The sequence below is a fragment of the Corvus kubaryi genome, unplaced genomic scaffold (genome assembly GCF_017639235.1).
Source record: "Corvus kubaryi isolate FWS band 111438036 unplaced genomic scaffold, C.kubaryi_AGA036_p1.0 62567, whole genome shotgun sequence".
Lineage (NCBI taxonomy): Eukaryota > Metazoa > Chordata > Aves > Passeriformes > Corvidae > Corvus > Corvus kubaryi.
This window is the reverse complement of record NW_024581458.1, coordinates 1-19642: the sequence shown is the minus strand read 5'-3', so window position 1 is coordinate 19642 and position 19642 is coordinate 1. Positions and strand designations below refer to the sequence as shown.

Below are 19642 nucleotides of genomic sequence, written 5' to 3'. Positions count from 1 at the left end.
TCTCAAGCTGGAGGGGCTCAGGGCCATCACTTGGGGGATTTTTGGGGGGCGGGGGTCCATTTCCGTGGGTCAGGGTCAACTCGCGGGGGGGTGGGCTCTGGCCCCCCCGGGGGGTCCCACCCGGCCCCTTTCTCTCTCTCAATAAAGCCGCTGCCGCCAGCCCCGCCTCGCTCCTTTCTCCCCGCGTGCCGGGATGGGGAGCGGAGGGGAGGGGTCACTGGCGGGGCGGGGGTTCCTCCCCTCCCGGTACCGACCCCCGGGAGCCGCCCCCCGCCCGTCGCCGCTTTACGGCCTGTCGTAAACTCCCCCCCGCCCATTGCGGCGGCCGCCGCGCAGCCGTAAAGCGGAGCCGCCCGCGCCCCCCCGCCCGGTACCCGCGGCCCCTCCGGGAGGGATTTTGGGGGCGGGATGGGGGGGCGAGGGACGGGGGCTTGGGTCGGGAGCTGTGGGCTGGGCAGGGCGGGCGACTGGGGTGGTGGGCTGCCAGTGGAGCTGGGCTTGGGGGGGGTGTGGGGGTCTCAGGCGTGTGGGGGGCTGTGAGGCAGGGCCTTGGGGGCTTGGGGTACAAGGCCTGTGATGTGGGGGGCTCTGGGATAGCTCTGGAGAGTCTGGGGTACAAGGACTGTGATGTGGGGGAGTCTGGGGGCTGTGGAGGTGGGAATGGGGGGGGCTGAGGTTGGTGCTTGGGAAGGGGCTGTTTGTGCGGCTGGGCCTGCGTGTCCCACTCGGAGGGGAAGGGGCTGTGGGGCTCAGGGCCGGGAGGACTGGGGGTCCGGACACGTGCTGTGGGGGGCTGGGGGGCTCCGACAGGGGCGCGGGGGTCTGCAGGGCTGTGTCACCACACACTGCCACAGCTCGGGGGTCCGGGCCCAGCCCCCTCACACCCTCGGTGTCCCCCCGCCCCCTCCCCACGTGCCCAGGCCGGCACCATGGCACAGGTGGGGCACAGGGTGGATTACCTGGCCGGATTCTGCTGCCCGGTGGGGGGGGCTGGTGGCAGGCAAGCCGCGGGTGCTGTGCCACGAGAACGAGATCTACCTCTCCAATGGCACCGAGTTCGTCTATGTGTACGACCAGGAGGGCAAAGTGCTCAAGGTGAGGGGCTTGGCGGGGTGGGGGTTCACCCTGTGTCCCCCATCCCATGGGGACAGTGTCCCGTGACACAGTGGGGACACGCCCCAGTCATGTCCCCACTCCCTGTGGCTGGATTTCCTCCATCAGGATCCAACAGACAAACCCTACAAGCAGCACCCCTTGCTTTGGGGTTTCGGGGTGCTGCCAGCTGGCCCCTCTCCCAATCCTGTGGGACACACATTGGATCAGACTCCACGGGCTCGTTCCCCCCAGCACAGGGGCTTCTCTTCCCCCAGGCCTGGTCGCTGTCCCCGCTGTCACAGCACCCTGACTGACACGCTGCTGCCTTTGTTAATTTGTTCTGATTATCATTTCTAAGAAATCCACCGCTGTAAGAGCGGGATCTGCCTCCCACACTGCGCTCCCGCTCGGCAAAGTAGAGCACGTACCCTGCTCCCTGTTTTCCTTCCCCTCAGGGAGCGGGAATGACAGGCTGCCACAGCCCCTCTCCCAGCCCCCACCCGGGAACACCCAGCTGGGTGCTGCCCAGGGATCCATTTATCCCTGGAAATCGCTTTGGATCCCCCTCTGCAGGGAGCCGCCTTGTCTCTGCCACCCCTCCGGATGCCGTGGGAGGTGACATTTGGTTCTGTCCCCACTCCCAGGCCGTGTTCCGCTGCCCCGACCAGGTGTGGCACGTGGAGCTGCTGCCCCAGCCCCGGCAGCTCTACATCCTGTGCGCCCACAGCGGGATCTACTGCGTGTCCCTGGACCAGCAGAGCAGGTGAGCCAGGGGTGGCCCCCTGTCCCTGAGCTCCCAGGGCTGCCCTTCCTGCCATGGGAAGCGTGAGGCTCTGGATCCATGTCTCCCGGTGCTAAAAGCTCTCCTGCAGGTGTTCATTTCCCAGGGCCAGGCAAAGAGGCGGCCAAGGGACACGCTGGCTTCTCCCCACGGCTTGGCTCACAGCTCTTCCCTGTTTTCCCAAAGGTTAATGGAGCAGACGGACGGCGACGGCCAAGAAAGCAACGGCCCTTCCGGCGTCTTCCCGGTGGAAGCGGACGCCTGCATCTTCCCCGACGCCAGCCTGAGCATGTTCACCCTGCTCAGCACCTTTGTCATCACGCTGGCCCAGGACGAGGGCAAGTGGTGGATGCGGCTGCACGAGCTGCCGCGCCCGGAGCAGGACGGGCCCCCGTACCGGCAGGTCAGCCAGGTGGAGTTCTGCCCCGGGACCGCGCCGGGGGACGCGGGGGACGCGCCGCCCTCCTGCTTCCTGCCCGTGCTGTGCTGCGCGGCCGCGCCCGGCACCCAGGGGCTGTGGTGCTCTGGGGGCTTCGTGCTGGAGGAGCCCCTGTTCAGCCTCCTCTTCGGCATCGACGTGGCCATGCTGGAGTCGCCCATGATCCTGTGCGGCTTCCCGGACGGGCAGCTCTGCTCCGTGCCCCTCAAAGCCCTCAGCTCCTCGCCCGCCGCCGCCGACGGCTGCCGCGATGTGTCCAACCCGGCTCCGCCCGTGAAGATCCTGCACCACCTGGAGGAGCCCATCGTGTTCATCGGGGCGCTGCGCACGGAGCGGCGCGCGGCCGACGACGCCGAGGACGAGCCGCCCGCAGGCGAGCCCGGCTGTGACTGCGTGGTGGCCGTGGGCCACTACGGGAAGATGGTGGCCGTGAAGGCGGATCAGCAGGAGGAGGCCACGGTGCCGGAGCTCAGGGAATATTACCTGCGGGGGCCCATCCTGTGCGCGGCCTGCGGCAGCGGCTCCCGCATGTACTACAGCACCCACTCGGACATCTCCGCCGTCGACCTGGACTGGGCGGGCGACTCCTCGGACCCCGAGGACACAGAGAATGGCACCGGCGTGCTGCCCCCCGTGCTGTCCCCTGCCAGCCTGAGTATCTGTAGTGTCGTGGCTCTTTCCTTGTCCTCTCGGGCCTCGGAAGGTACTGGGGGCAGTGGGGTGGGATCCCGCCTCTCCTCCCTCTGCAGCTCCATGTGGGCTGGGTGGGGCTCCATCTTTCATCCTTGTTGGCTCCTCTTGGTTCTATAAGTCATTCCTGCCCATTGTGGTTCCTGCTCTTCCCTGCCCATTCCCAGTCCCTCAGCTCGGTATTGCAGGAAGGGGCTGGCCCTCACAGCCGTGGGCTCCCCGCACGGGACAGCCTGGGACAGCCCCGAGCCAGTAAGGCTCCCTCCAAAAAGGGGGTGTTCAGTGTGCCTCTGGACTGGCTGCCTGCAGCGCTGCGTGTGTCACCAGCAGGACCCCTGTGTGGCAGCTGGGTGCTGCTGGCTGTGGCTGGGCAGGCACAGGGTGGGGTCCCTTCTTGGGGGTCTGCGTGTGAGTGGGGGCTGCTGTGGTGATCCATGTCTGCCTCCATCATATCCCACTGCCTTGGGGAGGCAGTGCCATCCTGCTCCCTGTCTCATCCACCTCAGCCATCCAGGAAGCCCCTGCTCCCTTCCTGGCCCCTTACCTGCCCCGTCTGTGCCCGCAGGGGAGTCGGAGCTGTTGGCCCTGTCGGCCAAGGGCCGCCTCGTGTCCTGTGGCCTGTGCAGCCCCGAGGAGCCGGACGTGGAGCTGACCCCTGCTGAGATTGGCCGGAGGATCAAGGAGCTGCTGTCGGGGATAGGGGACACCTCAGAGAGGTAAAGGTGGCACCGAGCTGGGGGTTGTGCAGGTCCTTGCCAGTACTTAATTATGGAATCCCAGAATGGTTTGGGTAAGAGAGACCTTAAAGCTCATCCCATTCCATCCACACCTTCCACTTTCCCAGGTTGATCCAAGCCCTGTCCAACCTGGCCTTGGACACTTCCAGGGGTGGGGCAGCCACAGCTTCTCTGGGCACCCTGTGCCAAGGCCTCACCACCCTCACAGGGAAGAATTCCTTCCCAATATCCCATCTAGCCCTTTTCTCTGTCAGTGGGAAGCCACTCCTCTTTATCCTTCACTCCAGGCCCTTCTCCAAAGTACCTCTCCAGCTCCCTTGGAGCCCCTTTAGGCACTGGAAGGGGCCCTAATGTCTCCCTGGAGCCTTCTTTTCTCCAGGCCGAACACCCCCATCTCTCCTCAAGCTTTTCTCTTGGGAAATTGCTCCAGCATTTACCTTTTGTGGCTGGGAAGCCCCCCCACCCTCGATAATATAAAAGCAGTGTTTGAGGGCAGCCCCCTCCCATGGCACAGCCACCCCCAGCGCTGTGGGCGGGCTGGCAGCGGCAGCCATGGCAGCAGAAGGTGGCACAGGCAGGGTGCCAGGCGCCTGCCACGCGTGCCAAGCCAGCAGTAACAGGCAGGGCAGGCACATGCCTCCATCCTCCATGGCTGGCTGTGTGTGGGGAGGGGCTGTGGCCGAGCCCCCCCTCCATCCACAGGGGGATTCCTGAGGTCTGGCTGTCCGGAGCCGCTCCACAGGGTCAGCTCTGATGGGGACGTGGATCTGTGGCTGCCATGGCAGAGAAGCTGGGGGTTTCCTGTGGTGAAATCATGCCAGGAGCGGCTCAGCTGGGCAGCACAGCGCCATCCCGGCGTCCCTCCCGCTGTTTCATCCCTGTCACGTTGTCCTTGCAGAGTGTCCTTCCTGAAGAAGGCCGTGGACCAGAGGAACCGAGCCCTGGCCAGCCTGAACCAGGTGATGAACGTGAGCGCGGCGCTGCTCTCCAGCCACGAGGGCCACAAGCCCATCGCCTGCACCGTCACTGCCAACTGGAGCTGCCTCCTGCTCCAGGACACCGTCACCATCTCCTGCTTGCTGGAAAACTGCAGCGAGTACAGCCTGGAGGAGGGCTGGACCCTCTGTGTCCAGCTCCTGGCCAGCCCCTGTGCCTTAGAGGAGGAATCTGTGGATTCGGCCACCACCTTCACGTTCCCCATTGACCAGCTGCTCCCTGGGAACAAGCGGGAGCTGACGCTGCCCCTCAGCCCCACTGCGGACACCAAGCTGGACCTGCCTCTGACCATCTCCTGTGCCCTCTACTACAGTTTACGGGATATTTTGGGCAGCGGCTCCGACTCCTCCGAGGACCTGGATGACTTCCTGCCCGACGACTCGCCCCTGCTGTCCCCGGACAGAGAGGGGATCTGCCTGCCCCTCAGCCAATGCACCATTGACATGCTCCAGTGCCTCCGTTTCGGGAGCAGCCCCCCCGGGCCCGATGCCCCCCCTGCCCCCTCAGACCCTGTGGAGACCTTCCTCAAAGTGTCCCGGGAACAGACTGAACCCGAGGAGGGGAAAACCCCAGGAGAGGAGAACCTGCCCCCCTCGGCAGCGTCCATCCGGGTGTCCTCAGAGCTGCTGAAAAATGCTCTCAAAACCTCGGAAACAGGTGGGTCCCTGGAGAGGAGCATCCCAGGAGCACCGGGGAGTCTCCTGGGGCAGGGGCGCTGGCAGATTGGCACTGTCACAGCCCCTCCCTTGGGCTGTGTGACCCCACTGCCCCCACCACAACATTGGCACAACGTGACTGAGCTCAGCGTGTCCCAGCGGGGAGGGGTCCAGCCCGTGCCACCCCTCAGGGGCTGCCTCGGGCACGCGCTGTCAGCAGTGTCACATCTCTGCTTTGTCCTTTGGTCCCCAGATGTCCCACTTTGCTGTGCCACCCTGCGCTGGCTGCTGGCTGAGAACCCCGGGGCTGAGGCACTGAGCGGCACGGAGGTGGCATCGGCACGTGGCATGGCGCCCGATGGTGGCCACGTCCAGCTGCTCGTCCGAGAGGCAAGGAATGGGTTAGCCCTGAGCCAAGGAATGGGGTCAGCCTGCAGGGAAGCTCCGTGTCCCACAAAGCCAGCTCCTTCCTGGAGCCAGGGAGACGAGTGGATGCATGGCTGTGCCGTTCTGACCCCCTCCTGTGGGGCTGGGGTTCAAGTGCGTGGCTGGACAGGCGGCATTCCCGGTCCATTCTGCCAGCCCTGGGCTTCCCAAAGGCTGTGGTCATTTCCCTCCCTCTCCAGATATTCCCGTTTCTCTGGCTCTAAAAAACGAGGGGAAAACGTACTTGGATTTAGGTTGTAAATCTACCCCATGCAAAATTCCTCTCTAAAGGCACAGGGAAAACGGGGATTTCTGCCCAGCTCTCCACCTGAGGGGCCCCCAGGTACCTGATGCAGGTGGATTTGCACCTGAGAGCTCAGATGTCCGTGGGATGATGAGTGACAGCGTTAATTCTGCTGGATTCAATCCTGACAGGGCTCATCTGGTGGCACCGGGCTGGGAGCAACTGCTCCTGGGAGGGGCAGGAGGGTTTGGGGGTGTGTGGAGCCTTCTGGGGAGCCTGGTGCCCGTGGGGAGGGGTTCTGGCCCCCTGCTGCCCAGTGAGGGTGGCAGTGACACTGCTCTCGCTGTCCAGGTGACCGTGGATGACGTGAGCCCAGCGGGTCCCATCCAGGCTGTGGAGATCCTGATGGAGAGCCCGTCCCTGGCCCACATGAGCAAGACACACCACGCCATCATCCGGCGCATACAGGTACCCCCCGGGGGCAGGGGGGACCCCAAAGTGACCCCAAACCCCCCGGAATGGAGCCCGGGGTGCAGTGGGGGGCATTTCTGTGGCACCATGGTGTGACAGACCAGCACCACTGGAGCTGGGGGTCCCCAGATCTGGGGATCCCAGGTTTGGGGCTTGGGTTGCCCTGAGATTGGGGCTCCCCAGGGCTCGGGGGGTTCCCCGTGGCTGGGACTCCCCAGGGCTCAGACTCCCTCAGATTGGAGGTTCCCAGGGTTGGGGCTCCCAGGATTTGGGGGCTGCTGGGGCTGGGTGCTGCCAGCTCCCCCAGCACCCTCCCTCCCCCAGGCACTGGTGCTGGAGCAGGCAGCACAGGGCTCAGGACCCCCCGACCTCCGCATGCAGTACCTGCGTCAGATCCAAGCCAACCACGAGGTGAGCCCCCCGATCCCTCCCCGTGGGGAGCACGCTGTGGGACCCCCGCCACCACCCCGTGCCTCACCCCCCGGCCCCCTCCCGCAGATGCTGCTGAAGGAGGCGCAGACCCTCCGGGACCAGCCGCCCCTGGGTGAGGAGGGGGCTGAGGGCTCTGCCACGGCCGAGAAGCTCCTGGACATCTACCGGCAGCTGCGGAACCCCAGCCTGGTCCTGCTGTGAGCGGGGGGCGGCCAGCCCGCCCCAAACCCCGCCGGCCGGGGCGGGGCCCGCGGGAGAGCCCCCCCACCCCACCCCCCGGAGCAGGCGTGGGGCCGGCGGCGGTCTGGGCGGGGGGTGTGTCTGTGCGTGTTTCGTGGTCGTGTTGTCGGCAGCACCGGGGGGTCTCGGGGCTCCGGTGGCGGAGCGGGGGCTCCTGGGCTGGCCCAGCCCTGCCCCGCCGCCCCCCAGCCCGGCCAGGCCGGGGCAGCCCCCCGGGGCCGCGCTGTCTTGTGGATCCGTGGTAGTGTAGTGGCCGTGCCGAGCCGGGCCGGCCGCGGGCTGAGCCCCCCGAGCCGCCTTCAGGATCAGGACAAACAGGGTGCTGTGCCCGGGGGAGCCCCGTTTTCTGCTGGGCAGGGGAGGGGGTCTCCGCTCCCCCGTTGTTTCTATAAATGATCTCGTATCTCCGTGCTGGTGCGGCGTGGTCCGGCCCCGGCCCCTCCCGCACCTCTCCACTGTCTGTAACTCTGTCGTCTGCCATGAAAACGATCCTGTTGCTCACCCCGTGCCTGGCTCTGTTCCTTTCCATCCTCCCGGCGGGTCCTGGCAGCTCCCGGGGTGGGGGGTTCCACTGCCACTCCCCTGCTCCCCCAGCGTGGCAGGGGGGCCACCGGCTCCCCAACCTCCTCGGGGTCCTGCCTGCAGTGGCTTTGCTTTGCTGACCACCCCCATCCCATGTGGCACCCCTGGGGGTCCCTGCATCCCACTGTCCCCGGATCAGCCCTTTCCATGGGGTCTGGCGCTCCTGGGAGGGAAACAGTGCTGGATCTCAATGAGAAGGAGGATGCAGCGCTGCCCCGGTGTGATCCAGGTGACTTTAATGCCATGAGTCATGGGGGCACAGCTGCCACGAACGGTGTCACCGCTGCCACCACCCCCCTTTGCCAGGGACAGGCTGGTGCCCGTGGGCAGGAGTGGCCGTGGTGGGGGCTCCGGGGGTCAGTACTCCCACAGCGTGGCCCGCAGCACGGACTCGCTGTCGGCGCGCAGTGTCCCCGCGGGGTCCCCGCGCAGGTACCGCCCGTTCTTCCCTTTGATGGCCACGCGGCCCCGCTCCCGGAACTCGAAGAAGAAATCCTCGGAGAGGTCCCCGTCGCTGCACACCGACCCACTGCTCGCCACGTACCAGTACTTGCCCCCCTGGCCTGCGGGGAGCCCCGGGGGGGGGCTGTCAGTGCAGGCTGGACAGACCCCCAGGGCCACCCCCCCCATAGCCCCCCACCCACCTTGGATCTGGTAGGCGCCGTCGCTGAAGGTGATGTGGAAGACGTCGTAGACGGAGCGGTTGGAGTCGAGCAGGTTGGAGCCCCGGTGGTAGCAGACGAAGCCGTGCTCCCCTCGCAGCACCAGCATCGGGCGGTTGATCAGCTTCAGAGTGAACTCCTCGTCCTCCCCTGCGCAGCACGCGGCCCTCAGCACCCCAGGGACCCCCCGTCCCCCCTGCCCCCCCAGCACTTACCCACGGCCTCGCTGACGGCCGCCAGCTGCCCGTTCCTCTTGGTGCAGACGTAGCGGCCGTTGCTGGCGCGCAGGGCCACGCGCCGCCCGCGCCACTCGATGTCGAACATGGTGTTGGCAGCGCTGGTGGCAGAGGGACAGCGTGAGTTGGAGGTGCGTGTGTCCCCCCCAGACCGTCTCTCCAGCCCACGCTGCACCCCACACTCACATTTCGGTGGCCACGGCCTGGATGCCCCCATGGGCCACCAGGGTCCAGTAGTTGCCAGTGTTGGTGTGGAGGCTGCACTTGTTGGTGTCGCGGTCGATCTGCATCTGGAAGGTCTCGTGGTTCAGCTCCTCGTCCTGGTTTGCCGAGACATTCACACCTGGGGGGAGAGTGGATGTTGGTGCTGGTCCTGCTCCAGACACTGGCACTGGTTCCTCTCTGACTCCCTGCACTGGTCCTGTCCTGGGCCTGGGAACCACTCTCAGTCTGGCCATGGTCACCGATCCCACTTTGGCACTAGTTGGCACTAGTCCCACTCCAGTCATCATCAGTGACCCCGCTCTGGCCATTGTCAGCAATCCCAATCCAGCCACGGGCACCGATCACATTCCAGCTGCTGTCACCAGTCCCACTCAGGCCATCAGGACCAATCCCAGTCCAGCCATTGTCACTGTCCCAGTACAGCCATTGGCACCCATCCTATTGCAGCCATGGGTATCGGTTCCACTCTGTTGGCTATTGTCACCAATCCCACTCCGTCCATGGTCACTGATCCCGCTCTGGCCATTGGCAGCGATCCTGCTCTGACCATCAGGACCAATCCCCTTCCAGCCATTGTCCCACCCCAACCATCACCACTGCTGCCCCACGGCCACCCTCCCCCTCCCCCCCAAATCCTCCTGCGAACAATTGTGCTAATTGGGCTGGTTAATCAGCTTGTCACCACTGTGTCCATCTGGTCACAAACCCCCTATTTATAGCTGGTCCCCCCCGTCACCCGGCACTAAGCTGCTTGGCACGGGGGTGGCACCGTCCCCAGGGGGCACCTGGGGGCGAGCAGGGTCCCTTGGGACTCAAAGAGCCCATGGAGGTCCCGAGGGCCTCTGCTCACCTGTCCTACCGTCCAGTGGCTCTACACACGTGTGTGCACAGGGCATCGTGTGCGGTGTGCACAGGCAAACGTGTGAAGCTGTGGATGCTGCACGAAGCCTTGCACACCTGTGCGTGTGTGTGTGTGCACACCTGTGCACTCCCACAGCCTGCCAGTGCACACACGTGTTCACACACAGCCCTGCACGTGCACACACGTGTGTACACACACCCACGCATTCCCCCCGCAGCCCTTCCCACCCCACAGCTGCTCCCACTCCATCCTCACTGACCCCAGCCCCCCCCCAGGCAGACAGGACCCTCCCATGTCCCTCTCCAGCAGCCAGGCTGGGGTCCCCCATGTCCCCAGGATGTGGCTGTAGGGTTCCCCCCAGGCAGGCACAGTGCTCTGGGGTTGTTACTGTGGGGTCTCCCCCGGTGTGGGGGTCCCTGGGTGGGCAGGGAGCGGGTAGGGGGGTGTGGGGAGCTCTTACCCTGCCGGATGGAGACGTATCTGCCGTTGGCCGCCGTGAACACCACCTGGGGGTGACTCTCCTCCAGGTCAAAGAGTTCATCTTTGCCCGGCTTGGAGCTGCGGCCGGATTTGAGGGTGCCGGTGGGTCCGGTGGGCGCCAGGTATTTCCCGTCGCAGTCCTTGAACGCCAGCTTGCCGGCCTTGAACTCGAGGGTGTAGCCAGTGCCGGCGCCGGGCTCGGGCACCAAGGTGCCATCGCAGCGCAGGTAGCGCTCGTCGGCCGTGCGCAGGCTGTACTTCTTGTCCTGGAAGCAGAGGGTGATGAGCGCGTCCACCCCCCAGGGCAGGTTGCTGTCGGTGGCGATCTCGTCCTCGTGGGCGCTCAGGTGGGCGTAGCGGCGGCGGCTGACGCTCAGCAGGTTGGCCTGGGGGTGCATGGCCAGGTGCACGGTCCAGAGCTCGCCCTCCGTCACGCTGGGGGCGAAGCAGGACAGCCGGTCCTCGCGGCCCCCGAAGAAGCGCCGGTGCGGGGCCGACTGCAGCGCCCAGCGCCCGTCCGACTGAGTGATGATGCTGAAGCCTTCGTCCCGGCCCGGCTGCTCCGCCTCGCAGCGCACCTTCCCGTCCTTGTCGGCGCCCAGGTACCGGCCCAGGTGGCTCTTGAGGAAGACGATGGAGCTGTCGGCTTCATCCTGCTCCAGCGTCCAGATCTGCTTGCGCTTGAGGCTGGGCGCCGAGGCGTTCACCTTGTAGCCGAAGCTCTCCGCCGTCAGGTACCGGCTCTCGCAGTTGATCAACCCGAACTGGATCTTCAGCACCTGGTGGATGCCATTCGTTGGCATCTTCCGCCGAGGCGGGGCGGCCCCCGGGGGCCGGCGGGGGCTCCCCGGCGCTGCCGAGCCCGGGCGTCGCGGCGGGGCCGGACGGAGCGCCCGCGGCGGGGGCGGCTGCGCTGCCCCGGACCCACGGAGCGGGACGGGGGCCCGGGGGGCTGCGACCCGTTCGATTACCCGCAGGTGGGATTAGAGACCGGCCGGGTTGCGATGGGCACCGGGGGCGCCCGGGCGAGGGGGCACCGCGGCAGCCCCCGGCCACGCCACCGTCCCTCGCCGCGGCCCCGTCCGGCTGTGGCGGAGCCGCGGGTGGAAAACTTGGGTGGGAACTCGATCCGGGCCGGCGTATCCGTTCCGATCCCGGCGGGTTAAGGTTACCGGCCCCTCTGATTCAGCAGCGGGTCACCTCCAGCCGCGCCGCCTCCCGGCCAACCCCTAAGCGCCTTTTCCAATTAGCCAGGCATTTTGATTAGTGTAAACCTTTTATCCTGCTTTGGGGCCCTTGGCCTCCATCTGTCCTGTGGCCCCAAATCCCTCCTGCAGCTGTGGATCGGGGTCACGGACACCCCCAACCCCCCCCCCCCCAGAGCCAACCCCCGGGGCGTGGGGTCCCTTCGGGGCTGAGACCGCCTGAAACTCATGCCAGAGATGAGGGCCCGGCCCCTCGGCGAGGACAGGACAGGATGGGGGCGTGGGGGACGGGAGGGACAGCGGAGTAGGGGACAGTCCCCACTCCAACCCTGCAGGCGCCGTCCCCCAGCCCTGCTGGGACCCCCCGGCCGGAGCAGGCGCAGCCGCAGGGACCCCCGGCCTCGGCCACGCTCCGCCGGGGGCACCTGGGGCCGGGCGGGGATGGGCTCTGCCACCACCTGGGTCCCCCGAAAGTGCCCCGATCCCCCGTCCCGCCGTCTGGCCGTGCCGTGGCGATGCCGCGCTGGCTCCCGCCGCCTTTCCCCGGCCCTGCGGCTCCGGTGTCAGCCCGGTGCCCGGTTATTGTTCCCGCAAACAGCCCCAGCTTTGGTTGCTCATGACTTTTTCATGCCGGGCTGGCTCTGCCCGCGCCGGGGGGTGCCGTGGCCCCCCGAGCCGCGACACCCGAGCCGCGGCCGCCCGGCCGCTGTAACTGACCCCCGAAACGGAGCCGGGTCGGCTTTCGGGCCACGGCGCGGGGCGAATAAGTGGGTCAGGGTCCTGGGGGGGTCCGGGGGGGCCGCGGGTGGCAGGGTGGCCGCGTGGCTCTCGGTGGGTGCCCGCCGGCACCTGCCCGGCAAGGCAGCCGGGAGCGGCATTTATACATCCCGGCACCCCCCGGCCCCCCCGGCGGGGTCAGGTTCCCCTCGGGGGGGCCCTGGGCGCTGTCCCACAGCCACATCGTGTCCCTGAGTCCCCCCGGCCTGGTGACAGCGAGACCCCTCCCCACTGAGGGCTGCTGAGACCGGACAAGCTCGTGACAACTCCTCCGGCCGGGGCATCGCAGGGGGCTGGGGTGGGTGACCCCTCCAGGTGGGTCCCGATTTTCACCCAACACCTTTCCCAGGCGGAAAATGGGGGTCCTGGGCTCCCGGGGGGGTCCGCATTCCACAGCTCTGGTGGGGGGCGGGAAGAGGGGGGAGCTCAACTGTGCCACACACCCCTGGGGGGTCAGGCAGTGTCTTGGGGTGAGGGTCGTTCTCGGAGTCAGGAGTGGTGTCGGGGTGCTGGGTGGTGGAAGCCCCTCCTGGTTTCCATCCAGGGAGGAATATTGGAGTCTTGGGCTAGCCGGGGGCCCCAATTCCTGGCAGGAGGCTGGCAGAGGGATGGGGGGGCCTCAACCGTGCCCCAGCAGCCTGGGGGTGTCAGGGCAGGGGCTCGGGGGGTCGGGGTGGGGATCAGGAGGGATATCGGGGACCTGCGAGGTGGGACCAGCCCCCATCACCACCCCATCACTCCTCCCCTGCGCACGGGCAGCGGGGACGGACGGACGGATGGACGGGCGGCGGGGCGGGGCGGGGCGGGGGTGGTGCCTTCCTCTTCCTCCTCCTCCTCCTCCTCTTCCTCCTCCTTTTCCTCCTCCTCCTTCTCGTCCTCCCGCCCCTGCCCCTCCCTGCCCGGCCCTGCCCGCCCTGAGTCACGGGTGGGGGCGGCCCACGCGGGGCGGCCCCGGGGCTGTGTCCGGGCGGGGAGTGCGGCCGGGATGTCCCCCGGGACCCGCGGGGTGCGGGTGTCACCTGCGCAGCCCCCCGAGCCAGACCCCCCGGGGCCCTCCGTGTCCCACCACGGCCCCGCGGGACACGGCGCTGGCGCGGGGACACGAGACCCCTCGAGCCGTGACGGGACCCTCCGGGACCCCCATCACCCCCCCGGGGCCATCCCGACTCGCCGCCGTCTCTGTACCCCGACAGCCCCCGTGTCACCCGTGCCGGTGGCGCCGGGAGCTGCTGGGAAGGGCTGGGCAGGGGCGGGAATCCCGTGGGACATGGGGACGGCGGCGCCAGTGGCCACCACTGCCGTGGGCCTGAGTGGCACCGGGAGCTGAAGTGGGTGGCTGGTGCGTGGGCCTCTGGCACGGCATGTGGCTACCTGGCACGGTACGTGGCTACCTGTCATGTTAGGTGGATACTTGGCATGGTACATGGCTAATGTGACATGGGATGTGGCTACCTGGCACAGTATGTGGCTACCTGACATGACATATGGCTACTCGACATGGGGTGTGGCTACTTGACTTGGTACATGGTCCTTGGCTACCTGGTGGTACGTGGCTACCTGGTGTGGTGCCTGGGCCTCTGGCCCAGCGTGTGACTACCTGACACTGTGTGCCTACCTGACATGGTACGTGGCTACCTGAGATAGTACAAGGCTACCTGACATGATATGTGGCACCTGACACAGTGCATGGCTACCTGACATGGGGCGTGGCTACCTGGTCCCACTGCATGGCCGCCCAAGGCCCCTGGCACACACCCGTCTGACACTGCACATGACCGTGACCCCCCCATGGCAGGGGGGGCACAGGGCCCGGGGCAGCCCCCGAGGGAGAGGGGCTGGGACACGAGGAGCCCCCAGGCTGGGGCAGTGCGGGGGTGCCGGAGTTGGGGCTCCAGTGGGGCTGGGGTGGCTCAAACTGGGGTGTCACTGGGGTCACTGGGATGTCAGCACTGGTGTGGGGTGTCCGTGGAGTGCAGGGGCAGCACAGCTGGGCCTGTGGGGCTGGGGGGAGCGCGGGGGGTCGGGGGGTGCCCGTAGCCCCCTGGAGCACCCGCCAGTGAGAGGTGTCACCTGTGGGACACACAGCGTCACCTGTGGGGTGCAGGGCAGGGTCTGGAGGGCAGCTGGGGGCGAGTCGGGGTGCACCAAGGGTCCCCAGCCCTGTGCTGTGGGGGGGGACATGGCTGGGGGGTCCCGGGTGCTGTGGGTGGGGGATGGGGTTCCTGGGTGAGGTGTGCATGACCCACGGGTGGGTCCCGGGTTGGGGTGCAGGTGGGTAGGGGGGTCCCGGTGCCATGCATGGGGGGGTCCCGGTGCCCGGGTGTGGGGTGCAGGTGCCGTGGGTGGGGGGGTCCCGGTGCCCGGGGGGGGTGCACGTGCTGCCCGGTGCTGCCCGGGGTGGGGGGCGCGGTCCCGACTTGGGGGTGCGGGGCCAGGCCCAGCCGGGCCCGCGGCGGCCCGGCACTCCCAGAGGTGCTGCCGGGAGGGGTCCCGGAGCCGCCCAGGGTGGGGGCACGGCCGGGGGGTCCCGCCGGGATCAGGGGGTCCCGCCGGAGCCGGGGGTCGCCCCCCCCGCACCCCCCCGCCCCATGCAGGTTCCGGGGTGCTGCGGGGCGGGGCCAGCGCGGCAGCCGCCCCACGTGGCCTGGGCCGCGCCAGCCAATGAGAGCGCCTGTTTCTGAAAGATCTCCATATATGGCGATGTTCTCGGCCGAGGAGGCGGGGCTCTCGGCCCCCGGGTATAAAAGCGCGGGGCTGGGAGCCGGGCGGTCTCACTCAGCCGGCGGCAGCGGATCAGGCGTCACCGTTACCGCAGCGCCCACAGAAGCGACCTCCGCGCAGCAGGTACCGCACGGCCCCGCACCGCGCCCCCTGCACCCCTTCCTCCCCATTCTCCGGGGGCAGGGTGGGCGGTTTTCACCGCGTTCGCTTCCACCCGGCACTGCCGCGGGCTGCGGCCGAGTAGCGCGTGTTTTCCCCCCCTTTCCTCCCCCCCCCCGCGCCGCGTTGGGATGGTGTCGGCCGTGGGTACAGGCTGGTGGGGGTGTGAGGGGGGCTGCGTCGCTATTGGTGGAGGCGGCGGGTGACGTCAGTGCGCGGGAGATTCAAACGGGCTATTCAAACGGAAGAAACCATTGGGGCGCGGTGGCGGGGGGGGGCCGGGCATGGCCCGGCGCCAGCGGCTTCTCCCGGGGCCGCGGCGGGCGCTGACCCGGCCCTTCCCTTCCTCCCTCCCGGCGCAGCCTCCGCCATGGAAGAGGAAATCGCCGCCCTCGTCATCGACAATGGTTCCGGCATGTGCAAGGCCGGGTTCGCCGGGGACGATGCTCCCCGCGCCGTGTTCCCCTCGATCGTCGGCCGCCCCCGGCACCAGGTGAGGCGGACGGGGGCCGCGGGCCGGGCCCGGGGCTGGGGCCGGGGCGCGGCGGGGGCGGCGCTGACTCACCCGCTCGGTTCCGCAGGGCGTCATGGTGGGCATGGGGCAGAAGGACAGCTACGTGGGGGACGAGGCGCAGAGCAAGAGGGGCATCCTGACCCTGAAGTACCCGATCGAGCACGGCATTGTCACCAACTGGGATGACATGGAGAAGATCTGGCACCACACCTTCTACAACGAGCTGCGTGTGGCCCCCGAGGAGCACCCGGTGCTGCTCACAGAGGCCCCCCTGAACCCTAAGGCCAACAGAGAGAAGATGACGCAGGTACCGTGTTCCCCCTGCCCGCTTGCCCCCCTCACTCATCTCCTTCACCAATCTTCTTTGTTACATCTAAAACCTGAATTTTTTGTTCTTTTTTTGTTTTGTTTTGTTTCTCCCGACATTTTCAGGGTTCTGTTCTCCTGGCATTTCTCCCCTGACGCCTCAGGTTCTTTCATTTGTGTTTCTGCCTGCATCCTTTGGCTTTCCTTTCACACACCGGGGTTGTTCTGCATGCAGCATGTGTGTTCTAACACGAGTGCGCACACCCAGCTCGGGGCTCGCTGCTCATTGGCCTTTTCTCCTCCTTTGCAGATCATGTTTGAGACCTTCAACACCCCGGCCATGTACGTGGCCATCCAGGCCGTGCTGTCCCTCTACGCCTCCGGCCGTACCACAGGGATTGTAATGGACTCCGGGGACGGTGTCACCCACACCGTGCCCATCTACGAGGGTTACGCTCTGCCCCACGCCATCCTGCGTCTGGACCTGGCCGGCCGCGACCTCACCGACTACCTCATGAAGATCCTGACAGAGAGGGGCTACAGCTTCACCACCACGGCCGAGCGGGAGATCGTGCGGGACATCAAGGAGAAGCTGTGCTACGTGGCGCTGGACTTCGAGCAGGAGATGGCCACGGCCGCCTCCTCCTCCTCGCTGGAGAAGAGCTATGAGCTGCCCGACGGGCAGGTCATCACCATCGGCAACGAGCGGTTCCGGTGTCCAGAGGCGCTTTTCCAGCCTTCCTTCCTGGGTAGGTGTGGGGTGGGGTCTGCTCTGCGAGGGGTAGGGCTGGGGGGGGGGGTGTCGTTGAGGGGTCTCGAGTGGCACTGAAAGGACGGTGCGTGGCAGTAAGGGGTCCTGGGTGGCGTTAATGAGGTTGATGTGGCACTGATGAGGCTGCCTCCCTCCTCCCCCAGGCATGGAATCCTGTGGCATCCACGAGACCACTTTCAACTCCATCATGAAGTGTGACGTGGACATCAGGAAGGACCTGTACGCCAACACGGTGCTGTCCGGGGGCACCACCATGTACCCCGGCATCGCCGACCGCATGCAGAAGGAGATCACGGCGCTGGCCCCCAGCACCATGAAGATCAAGGTGGGCAAGGCTCCGTGGGGGAGGGCAGGGGTGGACAAAGGGGGAGGCTGGAACGCTCTGACCCCGCTCTCTGGTCCCGCAGATCATCGCCCCGCCCGAGCGCAAGTACTCCGTGTGGATCGGCGGCTCCATCCTGGCGTCCCTCTCCACCTTCCAGCAGATGTGGATCAGCAAGCAGGAGTACGACGAGTCCGGCCCCTCCATCGTGCACCGTAAATGCTTCTAAACGGACTGCGGGCCCCGCCGCCGCGTCACGCCCGGGAGGTGTGCCCAGGCATCCATACACCTCATGCCAGCCTCCTGCAACTGGAATAAGCCTTCTTCCAAAAGAATCCTGCCCTTGGGAAGTCTGTACCTGATGTTAGACACGTGGATGGGTGCGCTGTCACTTGATTTGACCTTGTTGTAGCTGAGTTTAGCTGGGCCCTGAGCTCATACCCTGTACGGATCGGCTCCCCGGGGCTCCCCAATCCCGGGATTCCCGCATCCCAGGGGCCCCCCACACTGACAGCGGCCCCGGGACCACTCTGTACAGGGTATTTGGAGCCAGACTTTGCCGTACATCCCGTGTGGAATATTCCAGGTTTCCTGTAGAGGCTGGTAGGAGTCCATCGAGAATTTTTTTCACCGTTTCTAGCAAGGTTGGGAAAAAAAACAAAAACATATCGCATCCGAGCCTTACACCCCTCATCTTCCTCCTCCTCCTCCCCCTGATCCCACCACGGGGCTCGAGTTCCTCAACTCCGAGTTGCTGAAACTCCGCATTTACACCTGTAAATTTCTGCATTGTTTTAATTTATGTCAGATTTTTTTTCTTTTGTTTTTCTTTTTTTTTTTTTTTTTTTTTTTTTTTGTACGTTGCCTTAATGTTCTCACGTGACGGTAGGAAAGCAAACAAAAGAACCAAAATTTGTTTAAAAATCATCCGAAAAGTTGAGAAATTGTAACGCCCAACAACACTTCATTGTGTAAGGAAAATAAAATGGTAAAAAGCTGCAGTAACTCCAACTGGCTTTGTGTGTGGTGAGCGTGAGGGTGGGGGATCGGGTGGGAGCTTCCCCAGGAAGCTGGGGTGGGGTTTTTGGGCTTAAAATGGGCGTTTTGGGGCCAAAGAGGAACGTTCCATGGGCTGGATGTTCTCCAGGGGCCTGTTCTGGGGAGCCCCGGGGTGCTGCCCACCAGCCCAGCCCCTGCCTGGGGGGCTCCAGCTCTTCCTCTCCCCACCCCTCCTGCAGTGCTCAGGTGCCAAAGTGCCTCCTGCCCATGGTTTGGGTGTTGGGAGGGGTGGGATTTGCTCCAGGGGCCCCCAGGGTGGGTGGGATTTCCCTTGGGGACACCAAGTCCCTGGGAGCGCTGTCCCTGTGACGGTGCCAGGTGACCGTGGGCACGAGGGGGGGCTGCAGGGGCCATGGCACCTCAGCAGCTGGGCAAGGGGCCCCTCGGTGGCATCGTCCCCTCTGTGCCAGGGCCAGCCCTGCGCTGCAGGGTCCCCCCAGTCACGGCGGGCCCGGGCCAGGGTCAGGCCCAGTGTGGGTGGGGGGTCCCCAGCCCTGGGGCTGCCCCCAGCTGTGCTGGGTGGGTGTGGGGTGTCCTGCAGCACCTACACTCAGCTGCAGCTGCCCCTCTGTCCGTCCCTGTGCGCCCACCTGTCTGTCTGTCCAGCCATCCCTCAGTCCTTCTGTCTGTGCCCCCTGACTGTTCTGCTCCTGCCATCCCTGCCATCCGTCTGTCCAGCCTCTTTCCATCCATCTGTCCATCCAGCTGTCCATCTGTCCACTCAGCTCTGCACTTGCCTGGCTCACCATCCATCCCTCCCTGCATCCGTCTGTCCATCCAGCTGTCCATCCCTCCCTGCATCCATCTGTCCATCGCTCCCTGTGCCCGTCTGCCTGTCCATCTGTCCCTTTCTCCGTCCATCCATCTGTCCGGCCACCCTTCCATCCCTTTGCCAACTTGTCCAGTCTCTCTCCAGCCATGTCCCTGTCCGTCTGTCCGTCCTTCCCAGTACGCAGCTCTGTCCCTCCACTTGCCCATCCGTCCTTCCATTTTGCTGGCCCCGTGTCCGTCTGTCCATGCCCTTCACTGTCCCCCCAGTACTCCACCATCCCGCGTCCCTCTGCCCCCGCCGTGTCCCTCTGTCCCGTGTCCGTCTGTCCCCCCGTGTCCCTCTGTCCCGTGTCCCTCTGTCCCGTGTCCGTCTGTCCCCCCGTGTCCGTCTGTCCCCCCGTGTCCCTCTGCTCCCCCGTATCCCTCTGCTCCCCGTCCCTCTGTCCCCCCCGTGTCCCTCTGTCCCCCCCCGGTGTCTGTCGCTCTGTCGCGACGCGGCCGCCAGGGGGCAGCACGGTCCCGCGCGCGGGCTCGGCCCCGCCCGCAGCGCCCCCTGGCGGACTGGGAAGTTTTGGGGCGCGCGCCGGTGCCGAGAACAAAAGCGCGCCCCGACAGCCAATGGGAGCCCGGCTCCCGGCCCGGCCCCCGCTGATTGGTGGAGGCTCGACCAATAGCGAGGGAGCGCTGCCCGTCCGTCTGAGCCCACGTGGGGAGGGGGGAGCGCGGGGCCTGCGGGATCCATCCCCGATCCATCCCCGATCCATCCCCGATCCATCCCCGAT

At 66.4% G+C, this 19642-nt stretch overlaps 3 protein-coding genes across 3 annotated transcripts; 2 read left to right on the top strand and 1 right to left on the bottom strand.

Moving 5' to 3' along the window:
• The first annotated feature begins 784 nt into the window (after positions 1-784).
• LOC121672474 (Fanconi anemia core complex-associated protein 100-like) lies at positions 785-7708 on the top strand. Its single transcript, XM_042045127.1, is given in 10 exon segments — positions 785-983; positions 985-1095; positions 1740-1858; positions 2063-3018; positions 3571-3721; positions 4641-5395; positions 5648-5784; positions 6416-6532; positions 6860-6946; positions 7034-7708. Coding segments are annotated over 10 exon segments (2622 nt in total). The 5' UTR covers positions 785-929; the 3' UTR covers positions 7169-7708.
• Positions 7709-8008: 300 nt separating this feature from the next.
• On the bottom strand, positions 8009-11491 carry LOC121672476 (fascin-2-like). Its single transcript, XM_042045129.1, has 5 exons — positions 10235-11491; positions 8874-9030; positions 8667-8788; positions 8434-8601; positions 8009-8352 (listed from the first exon to the last, which is right to left on the bottom strand). The coding sequence occupies exons 1-5, from the start codon at positions 11055-11057 to the stop codon at positions 8147-8149; spliced, it is 1476 nt and encodes a 491-aa protein (XP_041901063.1). The 5' UTR covers positions 11058-11491; the 3' UTR covers positions 8009-8146.
• Positions 11492-14975: 3484 nt separating this feature from the next.
• Positions 14976-18035, top strand: LOC121672478 (actin, cytoplasmic 2). Its single transcript, XM_042045132.1, has 6 exons — positions 14976-15080; positions 15479-15609; positions 15698-15937; positions 16247-16685; positions 16852-17033; positions 17116-18035. The coding sequence occupies exons 2-6, from the start codon at positions 15487-15489 to the stop codon at positions 17257-17259; spliced, it is 1128 nt and encodes a 375-aa protein (XP_041901066.1). The 5' UTR covers positions 14976-15080; positions 15479-15486; the 3' UTR covers positions 17260-18035.
• Positions 18036-19642: the final 1607 nt, after the last annotated feature.

Excerpts from the sequence above, each read along its gene's own strand:
- LOC121672476 (XM_042045129.1), bottom strand. The coding sequence starts at position 11,057 with ATGCCAACGAATGGCATCCACCAGGTGCTGAAGATCCAGTTCGGGTTG. Across the intron at positions 8,789-8,873 it reads CAGGCCGTGGCCACCGAAAT|CGCTGCCAACACCATGTTCG; the intron begins GTGAGTGTGGGG and ends CTCTGCCACCAG. Across the intron at positions 8,353-8,433 it reads CGGCGCCTACCAGATCCAAG|GCCAGGGGGGCAAGTACTGG; the intron begins GTGGGTGGGGGG and ends GGCTCCCCGCAG.
- LOC121672478 (XM_042045132.1), top strand. The coding sequence starts at position 15,487 with ATGGAAGAGGAAATCGCCGCCCTCGTCATCGACAATGGTTCCGGCATG. Across the intron at positions 15,610-15,697 it reads TCGGCCGCCCCCGGCACCAG|GGCGTCATGGTGGGCATGGG; the intron begins GTGAGGCGGACG and ends TCGGTTCCGCAG. Across the intron at positions 17,034-17,115 it reads CCAGCACCATGAAGATCAAG|ATCATCGCCCCGCCCGAGCG; the intron begins GTGGGCAAGGCT and ends CTGGTCCCGCAG.